A 13,806-nucleotide genomic window follows, 5' to 3' on the forward strand; every position below is an offset into this window, starting at 1 on the left:
TGTTTTTATTGTTTGTTTTGCAGTACTAGGGATTGAGCCCTGGAGCAGTCTGCCACTGAACTAATCCCAGCCCTTTTTATTTTTTAAGACAGGGTCTTGCTGAGTTGCTGAGGCTGTCCTTCAACTATGCTCCTACTACCTCAGCTTCCCAAGTCACTGAAATTGCAGGCATGCGCCACTGCACCTAGATGGACTTGTTTTATTGTTATAGAATTGACTCTTCCCACTATTAAGCATAAATATAACCTTTATACTGAAATCAGAGAATGACATTCATGCATGAGATTAAGTTTGGCCTTCTTGCTAAAGAGATGTTTGTAAAAGATTATGGTATATGGCATATCATCTGCCCATATCATTTTTAGCTCTCTGCAGGATCTTTGATTACTCTTTTTCATGGAGCCAAAAATATATACCTGTCAGCCAAACCAAATAATCCTTCTAAGAAGAGACAAGAATTTTTTTTTAGCTAAGTGGGTCATAAAAACTATTCATTATGTAATAATGTATATCTCAAGGACAAGGATTCTAAATATTTCTGTTTTTATACAGCATATAGTAGGTTATAAATCTGTTTACATTACTGCTTCTCAGAGTATACCTTGATTTAAAAGGAACATGTCTTAAGCTCACATAATAATTTCAGATTTCCTTAGTAATAAACATACCCCCCCACTTTTTTTTTGTAGTACTAGATATTGAACCCAGGGGTGCTTTACTGAGGTATATTCCCAGTTATTATTATTTTTTTTAAGACAGGTTCTTACTAAATTGCTGAGACTGACCTTGAATTTTAGATCATCCTACCTTGGCCTCTTAAGTCGCTGGGATTACATGCCATGTACCACCATGCCTGGCTTTCAGTAAAATCTTTCAGAAAAGTAATGATAACTTGTTTGTTCAGTTTTTAGAGTTATTTTGTGTCTTTCAGCTACAAGATATCTGGCAATGATATGAATCATTTTTTTTCATGAAATATAAATCTGAGGCTTACCATATATGAATGACTTTTATGGCCTGATGTAGTAGTACATTTTCCCAGTTGCGTTTGGATGAGATAAAGCTTTTGTTTTTCTTTCAGTAGTTTGTTAGGTATATATAGGGGAAAAGAAGAAGCATTATGGTATCATAAGCAATTGGATTACATAATGAACAACACTTAAAACATGTTGTGTAGGGCAGAGTAGAGGAATAATTTCAATAATTAGCTGACTTCTAAACATCAGCTGGTAGTTGAAAATATGGTCTTAATTAGAATGACTTGTGACAAATATTTTCTAAAGTACAAAATCTACTGGTCTCTTGTTCTGTATAGCAGCAGTTTTTCAAAACAAGTCATATTTACTGCTTCCTTATCCTTTGTACAACATATTAGATAGCATTTTTATTTCAGTTTCAATCTAATCTTTATCTGAATGTGAACTTTTAAAATTGTGCTGTGTTCCTTGAAAGTATTTTTAAAATATTCCTTGAACCCTATTTTATATACTGTACTTTTAATCTGCTGTTGTCCAAAGCTCCTTTTAAAAGATCAAGCTTACTTATAAAAATACCTTGAGATGAAATAGGTGACCATACTCTATTAAATCCTCATATATCAGTCTTAGTAGTTCATTCTGCTCTGTATTTGCCTTCAGTCCCAATTCTTTCCTAGACATATTTTGGACATACTGTATTAGACACTGCAAAATTGTTTACACATGCTTAATTTTTGTCTTTCAAAAATTTTAGAGGCAAAGCCCAAATATTTTTAGTCCAATATAAAACTATACAATATGTAATAGCAATACATACTCTGCTAACCTTGAAAATAGTTGTCATATTTGCTGTCCAGTGTTTCATTTATTTATTCAGTATGTAATGTATAGACAGACTGTACTACATTCTTTGGGGAAATACCAAAGAAAGAAATGCAAAAGTACTTCTTTCAAGGAGCTTATTTATAGTTTACTTGAGCACCTAAAATATAGACAAAGGAACTCTGAAGACAGTTAAAATACCAGTTTATGGTAATCTCATGAAAATGTTTAATCAAAAATGTTTCTTGCCAGAATGTTTTATCTGAACCTAATCCTAAAGAAGTAAACAAATTCATATTGTAGAGCATTCTACAGAAAAAATTATTCTGTGCTTTTCTAATGTCTCAATGTCACGGCAACTAAAAAAGGGAGAAGTGGGGTCTAGGTTCTCAAGACTAGAGGAGACTAAAAAGACATGGAAACCAAAGGTGATATATGATCTGCTTGCCTGCTTGATATAAAATGTTCATGTCCTTCAAGGATGTCCACTGTCACCACTCCTATTTAATATAGTAATAGAAATTGTAGCCAGAGCAATTAGGCAAGACAAGGAAATAAAAGAGGAAAGGAAAAAGTCAAATTATCACTGTTTGCAGATGATATGATCCTATACTTAGAGGATTCTAAAATCTCCACCTGAAAATACTTAGAGCTAATAAATTCAGCAAAGTGTCAAGTTACAAAATTAATACAAAAATCAATAGCTTTTCTGTACACCAATGATGAGTTTGCTCAGAGAGAAGTCAAGAAACAATCCCATTCACAATAGCCTTTTCAAAAAAGAAAAGAAAAAAAAAAAACTAGGAATAAATCTAACCAAGGAAATGAAAGACCTCACAATGAGAACTATAGAACATTGACCAAAGAAATTGAAGAAGAAACAAGAAGATAGGAAAACCTTGCATATTCATAGATAGGCAAAATTAAAATAGCCATAATATCAAAAGCAATATACAGTTTCAATGCTGTTCCCATCAAAATACCAATGACATTCTTCACAGAACTAGAAAAAATAGTCCTGAAATTCATTTGGAAGACTAAAAGACCCAGAATAGCCAAAGCAATTCTAAGCCAAAATGCAGTGTTGGAGGGATTACTATACCTGATTTCAAATTACATCAGAGCTATAGCAACAAAAACTCTGTGGTACTGGCATAAACACTCAGATACAGTCATCTGATCCTTCCTTGACAGAGGTCCCTAAAACATATATTGAAGAAAAGATAATCAGTTTTCCCAGCACCATTTATTAGAAAGATTATCCATATGTAGAAGAATGAGACTAAACCCTTATCTGTCACCCTTATAAAAATTAATTCAAAATGGTGAGTGACCTAGAAATTAGACCAGAAACTATGCAACTCCGAAAATATAGGGTCAACACTCCAATATATAGGCATAGGCAACAACTTTCCTAACAGAACCCCTAAAGCTCAGGACATAATGCCAAGAATTAATAAATGGGAAAAAAAGAATGTGAAAAAAATCTTTGCTAGTTAGTTTATTGACAGAGGATTAACATCCAGTATATATAAAGAACTCAACATACATACATACATACATACACACACACACACACACACACACAACCCAATTAATAAATGGGCAAATGAATTAAACAGACACTTATCAAAAGAAATGCAATTTTTTTCATAAGAATATGAAAAGTTTAGCATCATTAGCAATCAGAGAAATGCATATTAAAATGACATTCAGATTTCATCTCACTGTAGTTGGAATGGCAGCCATCAAGAATATAAATAAGCTAAGTATGGTGGCACTCACCTATAATCCCAGTGACTTGGGAGTCAAGACCAGCCTCAGCAATTTAGCAAGGCCCTAAGCAACTTAGTGAGACTCTGTCTCAAAATAAAAAATAAAATGGGCTGGGGATGTAGCTCAGTGGTAAATTGCCTGTGGGTTCAACCCCTAGTTAAAAAATAATAATAAAATAAAATAAAAACAATATAGTAAATGCTAGAGAGGATGTGGAGAAAAAGAAACACTTTTATACTGTTGGTAGGATTACAAATTAGTATAACCACTATGGAAATCAATATGGACATTTCTGAAAAGACAAAGAATGGAACCACCATGTATATGACTCAGCTATTTCATTCCTTGATATTTATTCTAAAGACTAAAATCACCATACTATAATGATATACGCATACCCTTGTATATAGCAAAACAATTTACAATAGCCAAACTATGGAACCAGCCTAGGTGTCCGTCACTGGATGAATATGTAAAGAAAATGTGGTATATATACACAAGAGTTTTGTTCCACCATGAAGAAGAATGAAATTATGTCATTTGCAGGAAAACGGATGGAACTTGAGAAAATTATGTTAAGCAAAATAAGGCAATCTCTTGGGCTGGGGTTGTGGCTCAGTGGTAGGACACTAGCCTTGCATGCCTGAGGCACTGGGTTCCATCCTCAGTACCACATTAAAAAAAAAAAAAAGATAAAATAAGCCAATCTCAGAATATCAAGGGACATGTTTCCTCTCATCTGGAAGCTAGAGAGGAAAAAGGAACAGAATCGGGGGTGGGGGGGGGCAAGAATCTCATGTAAATTTAAAGGTGATCAGTGAAGTAGGGGGAAGGGACCTGGGGAGGGAAGTTGGGAGGAATAGAGAAATACTGGGGAAGGGTTATTTGCCAGATTTATATTGTTATACTGTGTGCTTGTATAAATACATAACATCAAATCCCACCATTATGTACAACTGTAGTGTACCAGTGGGGGAAAAAAGCAGAAAATGATAATGTCCTTGTTCATAGATAATACATGCTGTGAGGCAATTAAAGGTGAAGTATGACTGTCTTCTTGATATGACTGTCTGTTTTCATGTAGTAGGTATATGCATATATAACTACAAAGAGGGGGAAAGTAGCAAAATGTCAACAAGTAATCTATGTAGAATATATGGATGTTGACTGTATAATTCTTTCTACTTTTCTGTAGTTTAGAATTTTTTTAAATTAAAAATTGGATAAAAGAGGAAAAGTTGAAATAAGGAGATTAAAAGAAACATTTGAGACTATGAGGCATAAGTAATTAGAAAAAGTAGACTCTGTCAGAGATGTGTGTGTGTGTGTGTGTGTGTGTGTATCCAACCATCTATATCCATCTACCCACCACCCACCCCCAGTACTGGTGATTAAAATTCAGGGTACTCTACCACTGAGTAATATCCCCCAACTGTTTTTATTTTTTTATTTTGAGGCAGGGTCTCACTAAGTTGCTCTGGCTGGCCTCAAACTTGAAATCCTCCTGCCTCAGACTCCCAAATTGCTGTGATTTCAAATATGCATCATCATGCCCAGCTAAGAATTATATTTTTGAGTTGAGCTTTAGTCATTTAAAAGAAATTTATAAGGTCATTAATCAGCTCTTCTAGTTGAAAGTGTAGTTTGCTCTGTTATGAAAATATCTTCTACATAGAAGATATCTTATCTTTAAAGTGGCTAAGCCAAATATGTGTGATTGGCAGCATTTTTTATGATTTTTCTTAAATCCATTCTCTCATTTGTTTAGATCATAGCCATATTTAGCCCCTCTTTGTTAAAACATTGGAACTATCTAGGATTTGCACTTTCTGTAGAACAACACAATAACATACACATACATACATGTTCCTTTAATTCATTTTCAAGTTAATTTCTAGTCATTTGAGTTAGTGTCCATAGTTTGCTCTAAGTTGCAGATCCTTTTCAGAGAATGTTCTCAACCTATAATGTGTATGCTAATCACTAGCTAAAATACAGTTTCTGATTCAGAATGGCCAAGATGGAGCCTGATATTCTGAATTTCGTAAATGCTTCCACTTGATTCCCAAAACTGATGGTGCTGGTCATAAACAATAATTTAAATAGCAATGATGTATACCATGATTTTCAGTGGAGAGATGAAGAGATATGTACTATAATTTTCCCAAAAAGCTTTACTTGCCTTTAAATTCATGCACCTGTTTCCCTACAAAATCCAAATTTCTTGGCCAGGCATGGTGGCGCACGCCTGTAATCCCAGTGCCTCAAGAGGCTGAGGCAGGAGGATCATGAGTTCGAAGCCAACTTCAGCAATGGCAAGGCACTAAGCAACTCAATGAGACCCTGTCTCTAAACAAAACACAAAATAAGGCTGGGGATGTGGCTCAGTGGCTGAGTGCCCCTGAATTCAATCCCTAGTGCCAAAAAAAAAAAAAAAAGAATTATCATCATCCAAATTTCTTACCTAGGCCAAGAGGCCCTATTAAATCTGGCCCTTGTCCATTGTTCCAACCTCTTATCTACTAACCATATTAGCCTCTTGATTCATTGACTTTTCCCACTTTCAAGGCCTCTGCACTTATTATTTTCTCTTAGATTATACTTTTCCTGACTTCTCCTTTAGTTCCCTTTATATTATCCATTTAAGGTTTCAGATAGATTCAGTGCCATTCTCCTAGAAAAAGTTTACCTGGCCATCCTATATATTAAATAAATCTTCCATGTTACTGAGTACTATGTCACTTGTCCTTTCCTAGTACAAGTCAGCTTATAAAATTATCTTATGTATTGGTTTGCTTGCTATTTGCTTTTTCTCTGTAATCAGATCTTTAGGGACTGGGGTTGTGGCTCAGTGGTAGAGCACTTGCGTAGCATGTATAAGGTCCTGGTTTTTCAGTTCTTGTTTTTTTTTTTTTAAGAGAGAGAATTTTAATATTTATTTATTTATTTATTTATTTTTGTTTTTGGCGGACATAACATCTTTGTTTGTATGTGGTGCTGAGGATTGAACCTGGGCCTCATGCATGCCAGGCGAGCGCGCTATCACTTGAGCCACATCCCCAGCCCTGGTTTTTCAGTTCTTCAGCACCACATAAAAATAAATAAAGTTATTGTGTCCATATACAATTAAAATAAAATATATGTTAAAAAATATAACCTCTTTAAGGGCAAGAACTTTGTCTTCTTCACCAATATATCTCTTGTACTTAGAATAATGCCTGAGTCATAGTAGATACTCCATTAATGTTTTGTTAAATGCAATTTAAATGATTCTGGATAAACCAACTTAGATTTTGATAGTAGTTCTCAGCTAAGCATGACATCATGGTGGTATTTACTGAGAGAGTTGAACTACTGTAATTGATAGGAGTATGTATGTGATTTAGAAACTTCCACTTCCTCCATGAAAAAAAAAAAAGAAAGAAAGTTGGGCAATACTGCTCTCAACTTTGGACAATAATCCATTACAGTAGAACTTTTCTTGTATTTTTATCCACCCACTACTTAGCTTTCCCTTTAGTGTGGAAAGCTTATTTTCTGGTTTAGTTTCATAAAAATATCCACAGCCATGCAAGTAATGTTTAAGTAAATGCCTTAGTAGAATTTTAGGATATAGTAATTACTCAAATTAGTAGTAGTATTCATTCAGTAGATGGTAATTGCAAAGTTGGAATCTGATCCAAGTATTCAACATGACATTCCTGCTCTTTTTATATAGTGAAAACAGTTTCATTTTTGATTACAGATAATCGTAATGTTGAGCTTAACCTATTAAGAATGTATGTCTAGATACTGTTTGTTGTTAGTGATATAGTGTTTTCTTATAGTATTGGCCAAGATCTTACTCGACAAGCAAATAAGTTATAACACCACTACCTCCATTGCTTGTATTTTCCCTAAAGGTATCTTTTGATTACTTGCTAGCCTGACTTTGCTCGGGTTATAAAATCTGACAAAAATCAGAGTTTAGGTATCTGCTCCAGGCTAGCCACAAAAACATTTTTTTTTATGTACTGTGTCTACTACTGCTGAAAAATTCTTATTGGTAGATTATTCCAGTCAGACTGAGAATTCTTTCTGAATAAAATAACTATGATGGCTTCATTTCTTGTCTTCAACCAAAGGGTTTCATTGTTTCAATCCCCCAAACTTCACCTGATACTATTACTTTTTGCTCTACTTTACCATTTTGCCTTCCACTTCATTAGTACCAAGTTTAGTCTCCATTTCCTCTTCTTACCCCTCTGTATTCCAGAGCTTGTGTTGTGGTCTTAGCAGAATGTCCCCATTGTAGATGAACACCAGGGGAACACAAACTGAAAGACAAAGCAAGCGGTCAGGGGAAGTGAGGAGGCAGAAAATGGAGAAGGAACTGGAACTGGGGTGAGGAAAAGGGAAATGTAGGTAAAAGAGTGAAGACAGAAAATCTTGGAGAACTACATTAAACATAGAGAAGTGACTAAATTAACACTTAAAAAAGAAGACTTTTTTTGAAGACACTTTTTTGGATTAGAACATAATCTAAGGTATAGAGTTCTTGGGCTTTTAGTTTCCTTTTTATAAAGAGTACAGGATATTTTTGGTCCCTTCCACCTCTAAAATTCTGATTCTATAAATGAGAGTTTGGGATTGGTTATAACACTGGATGATTCATGACTTGTTCTATTCTGTGCTTTTAGTAAATTCTTCTCTCACTCCAACTGGAAGCACAGACTTCTTTCACAGAACTTTTTCTTATTTTATTAATGTTTAAACTATATTTCTTAGAGTATTTGGTCCCAGTATGCTTCAGGCATCACTGGAGGAGGGGGAATTTAAGAAGATGAGACCAGTTTCACAGAATTCCCTCTGCTTCTGTCCTCCCCTTTCTGTTTTATGTATCATGGTGGTTTATAAGATTATAAACATCTGCTGAATTTTAGTATAGTTTTATTGAAACAGTATAATAAGGTTAACCTAGCTTGGAAGCTTCTAAAGACCTCAGACCTCCTTTGCAAGCACAACAAAAATACGCCTCATATGATGAATAAAATCAAAAGCTAGCTCCCACACATGCTGAAGCCTTGGTTCTCAATGTTGCCCCTGAACTAGATGTGTGGCCATCACCTGGGGACTTGTTAGAAGTAAGAATGTTCTACATTAAAACTTCAGCATCAGAATCTGCATTTTAAAAAGAGTCCCAAGTGATTGACTGTACATTCAAACTCAAGATGCCTGATATCAGTCCAAGTATTACACAGCTTCCTGGGCTATTCATCCCAAATTGAAGGACACAAATTGGATTAGGTATCAGTCATCCTCATAAGTTTAATTTAATGTTAGGTGGTTTGGAGGAAAAAGGATACTTGAAGTTTATATCTCTTATTTCTGCCAGAATCTTTCATCACAGTATACTCCAAGTTTGTACTATGGTCTTCTCTAAGATTTGGTTTATATAATAACATTTTCTCAGGCTTCAATCTCACTTCTCCTTTCATTTCCCTCCCACACCACCATGTCCATGTTAAATCAGCTTCTGGGAAACAGAGATGAGTTGCTAAGTTTGTCTTAAGCTCTCTTTAACCACCACCTCCAATTTCTTATTCTTTTTGCTTTCTCTGTTTTCCTTCCATGTTTGTTTGAAATACTGAAACTCATTTTCAAAGAACCAGAAGTTTATATGAAGTAATTGACCATTAAGTGGTAACACTTTTCATGTTCAATACGTAGTTGTTTTGAAAAATACAAATTTTAGATTAACTAATTATTATTTAATTAACTAATAATTTCATTTGCCATTTGATATTTCCATTCTATTTGGTTCCTTATTTGAAGAATGAATAGGAAAGAACATGAGAACTTCAAATCACATATTTCTGTGGCTTTTTGTTTCAGTAAAAAAAAATTAATTAAAAATTATGTTCCAAAATGAAATTATATATTTTCTAATGGAACCTAAATTTATATACATTTGATTTTCAGATTTTATTTCAAGGGTGGGTATGTGTATAGAGAAGATAGTAAGTAAGGCTTACTTCATTTCCATTCTAAAAGCTTCATTATTTCTTTTATTAGTATATAGGTTATTAATACTTCCCTTATGTGATGGACAGACCTATGCTTTAGAGGCTGCTGTCATAGCTTGCAGATGCCTTCAGTGTAGTATGGAATGGTGGGCCTCACCACCCCAGTTCTCTGCACCGTATCTAGTCTTAAAAATCTATTTAACTATTTGGTATTCATCATTACAGAGATTTGCTTATCAAAAATCTGCCATTTTTCTTTGAGAAATTGTATATCATTGTTTGGTAGCTGGTGATATTTGTGTTTATCAAATTCTGGTATCCAATTCTTTAAAAATATTAATATATTTACACTTACTCAATTTTTCATATTAATCTTTACATACTTTCAATTCTAGTAAATTCAGAAATATTTAGATGTTTTGAATTTTTTTTATTTGATCGATATTATCTCTCTCATTTTACTAATCTTTTTATCAACAAGGTTGTGATACCTGCTCTTAAGTCTTAAAATCTCAGTCATCATATTTTCTTTAATCATTGGCTTAAGAATTACTTCTTACTTGTCGAATTGCAAATAAAAAATTATTTTTAGTAACAGATTATTTGATAGATAGAATGTTCTTGTGTTGCTAGTGTTGCTTGCTTGCTTCCATATGTGTGTAAGGATTGAATATACTCCTTTCATCCCATGTAAATGTATACACTATACCGGGTTATATATGGTTGCATTGTGCAGTTTTGTTTCCAGAATCATCTTTTTTTTTTGTTTTTCTGAGTGTGGTCATAGGAACTCTCTATGATGAACTGTTAGAGATTACAGTATAATTTGCTTAGTCCAAACCTATGTTTTCAGCCCTGTAATTCTGACAGTGGTGTGACTGGTTTTAAATTTACTTTCATCAAATTTCACTTTCTATAAATTTTACTTAACTAATGAGTATGTTTTCCCTTTCTAGGTACGGTTTGTGAAGAATATAACTTCCTGGAAAGAGATGAAACCAGGGTTTTATCATGGACACATTTCTTATTTGGATTTTGCCAAGTAAGTTGTACCTAAAATGACAAACCAAAGAATGCTATGTACTCTAGCAACCTAAAAAGGAGTAAATTTATTAAATTGTTATGCGTATGATTCCCCCCCAAAAGGAATATACTCACAACTTTGCCACTTTAAGATTATAAATATTCCTTCTAGTGCTTTGCTGCCCTCTAGTGCTCATAAATTGGCAATTCTCGTGTTAATTATAGAAATTCAAGTTAAATTTAGGTAATGATATTTAAAGTTATTTATCATCATTATTATTCTGTATATGTTTCTTGTCCAAAGAGAATGATGCTTTTCTAGAAAAGTTCAAGTTTTCACTTGATCAGATTATGACTTAGCACATCATTGAAAATTGTGAAAGCAAAGAAACTTTGTTATTAATGTCCCAGAGTTTCTGCTTCTCGTACTTTGTCTTGACTACCTTGTTTTAGCTTTAAAGTTACGAGAATTAGAAATACATTTTTAAAAAATAATGAGTTTCCTTTATTTTTGAATTTACATGTGATTGGAGACAAAGTCTCATATTTTTGGGAGGAATGAGGTCAGGGTTATTTCTATCATGATTCTTCTAAGAAAAGTTCAAAAACTTACAGGCCTACTTTCAGTATTAAAGCACTATGTGGCCTCCTCTAGAGTCTGTGCTACAATAAATACTAATCAGAAAATGGGTTAAAAGTTATGGTTTAAACATATGAGTCTCATGAATCCATTTCAACTTTTTATATAGTGTACATCGTGCCATTCTAGTAAGACCTCAAATTCAAATGTTTCCCCTAATACTACTTCTGCATTAACTTCAGAAACACCAATCCCCCAAACAATCTTTTTATTATTTAGTCCTAGACCTGTTCAGTTTTTTAATTTAGTAATCACAATTTAAAGGAATACACCTTTACCCATGATGGTGGCCAGCATGAAGAAGGCAGCTGCAGGGGATGTCAGTATCACTTTGGAAGGTCAACAAAAGATAGATTTTCATGGAATACAAGTAGAATGACAGAGCTAAAGGAAGAAATAGAAGTAAACAAGAAACAGCTCCAAAATTTGAAAAATACTCATGATGACATCATGCTTGCAGATGAATAACTGCTTAATGATACCTTATCAAATTGGAGATGTTATCATTAGTTATTCTCTAGAAGAAATACAGAAAGTGTTAGAGGAAGCAAAGAAAAATTTGCAAGAAGAAATTGTCACCTTAGAATCCAGAATGGAATCAATTCAGTGGGTGTTAGCAGATTTGAAAGTTCAGTTATAGGCAAAATTTGGCAGCAACCTAAACCTTGAAGCTTGTAAAAGTTAAATATTTTATAATAATTTTAAGACTCTACTTAATAAACTTGAATATTATTTTAAAAAATAAAGTAATACACTTTCATGTATTTGTCAGCTTTAAAAGACATTCTGTATGAAATTTAAAAGGAAAATGATATCTCACTCTCCTAAAATTTGAACAGAATGAAATATTACTGATTCAGATAAATAATAAGTCTTAACTTTCTTGAAAATTATATAATTTTAAAAAAGGACTTACCCAAATAGTACATGAATAAATGATATATTCCTGTTTCTAATTTCTTCCATAGTACTCAAGCTCTTTCAATAAAATGGTGACTTTAAAGTTAGATGTACATTTTTCTATAAATAATTCATACTGCAATATTGAAAACATTTTATAGGCAGCTTTAAAATAAACTAATTATTTTTTCTTTGCAGAGGCATTGAACCAATTTCATAAACTTCATTCATATGCATATTTTCCCTCAGGGCTGCATTATCCTTGAATTGAATGTTTGTTACCCTTTCACCTAAATGATTTATTTTTTCCACACACAGCTTGGTTTCTAATACTTCAGGTTTTCATTATTAAAATTATGTATTGAGTGCTTTTGCTTTGGGCAAAGTCTTGTACTCAGAACAAAACTCTGGTATTTGCTGAGGTTCTTGTATTTGAAAAGTATAAAGCTTTTTGAAAGGAATAATCTTATTTATTAAATACTGACATGCATGTTTAAAAGTTTGAATATTTTAATAATGGTTCTGATGTTATAAAATACTGTGAAAAATTTTAATAGACTTTTGCAAAATTTGAAACATCTAAACAAAATCAACTTGGAGAAATGTATTTAATGTATTTTAATGGTAAAGAACTATTGTAGATGTAACTATATCTTTTTGATTATCTTTTAGCTCAATAGCCATGTACTCCATGAATGTATAAGGAAAAGGAAAGAAGCATCACTTCTAATTTTTTTTTTAATTTTTATTGTTGGTTGTTCAGAAACATTACATAGTTCTTGATATATCAAATACTTTATTCTTCAGGACATTTTTTTGACTGACATAGTACTTTGTGGAGTCCATTAAAATATTTGCTTTCGGATGAAAGTGATGAATTTGATGAAAGAAATACTTAATCATGTATTTTTCAGTTGCTTTAGTGGAGACGTTAAAAAGAGCATGAACCCCAGGAAATAAGATAGGCACATAAAAAATGAAAAGTCATTTCTAGATTAGACTAATTAATTATTTACTAAGAACATATATACTGTTTGCAAGCTTATGTCTGTCTGCTCAAGCCGTAAGCCAGGTTTCTTTCCCCCCAGAACTTTAGGATAATAACAAATATATATTTTTTCACATTTTGCATTCCTATCCTGTCTTGCTTCCTTTTTATTTTAATCTTATTCTTTTTCAGCATATTTCCTAGTTCTTCCTTCCCATTTTTCCCTTAAGTGCTCCCTTTATTTTGTTTTTAGTAGTGGACAATTTAAAAATAATGTAGATATAATAAATTAATGCCATAAATTTAGATATTTTCTAGTTTAAAACTATATAGGTTGGACATTTTCAAAATGTCCTACACTGTAGAAAATATAGTTAAGTTACAATTCTTAATCCTAATGAGTCATTGAAAACCTCACTTTTTTTCTAGACTTACTAGTTCATAATATTTCAGTATAAACAGTGAAAATTTTAGATTTCCTTTCCCTTTTAAATTCATGCTATTTATTTATCAGTAGCATCTATTAAATTTGAGCCATTCTAATAAATATGTACTAAATGCCCTTTTTAAAATAGATAAATAAATAACAAATACCAATAAATCATTCACTTTTTTTGAAACAAGACAATGGGAACTTCCCATTAGAATTGAAAAGCTTCTGTGACCCTTTAGGGC

General features: G+C 32.9%; 1 protein-coding gene and 1 pseudogene across 2 annotated transcripts in view; both read left to right on the top strand.

Moving 5' to 3' along the window:
* Nucleotides 1–13,806, top strand: part of Hs2st1 (heparan sulfate 2-O-sulfotransferase 1) — a 172,010-nt gene that overhangs the window by 123,216 nt on the left and 34,988 nt on the right. For both annotated transcript variants that reach the window (XM_046443289.2, XM_046443290.2), the window contains exon 3: nucleotides 10,537–10,622. In XM_046443289.2, the coding sequence (XP_046299245.1) occupies nucleotides 10,537–10,622 (86 nt within the window). The remainder of the gene's footprint in view (nucleotides 1–10,536; nucleotides 10,623–13,806) is intronic.
* Nucleotides 10,640–11,928, top strand: LOC124091992 (prefoldin subunit 4-like; annotated as a pseudogene).

Source organism: Marmota monax, unplaced genomic scaffold (genome assembly GCF_021218885.2).
Source record: "Marmota monax isolate L192 unplaced genomic scaffold, Marmota_monax_Labrador192_F-V1.1 WCK01_AAM20220418_F8-fsc00046, whole genome shotgun sequence".
NCBI classification, from domain to species: domain Eukaryota; kingdom Metazoa; phylum Chordata; class Mammalia; order Rodentia; family Sciuridae; genus Marmota; species Marmota monax.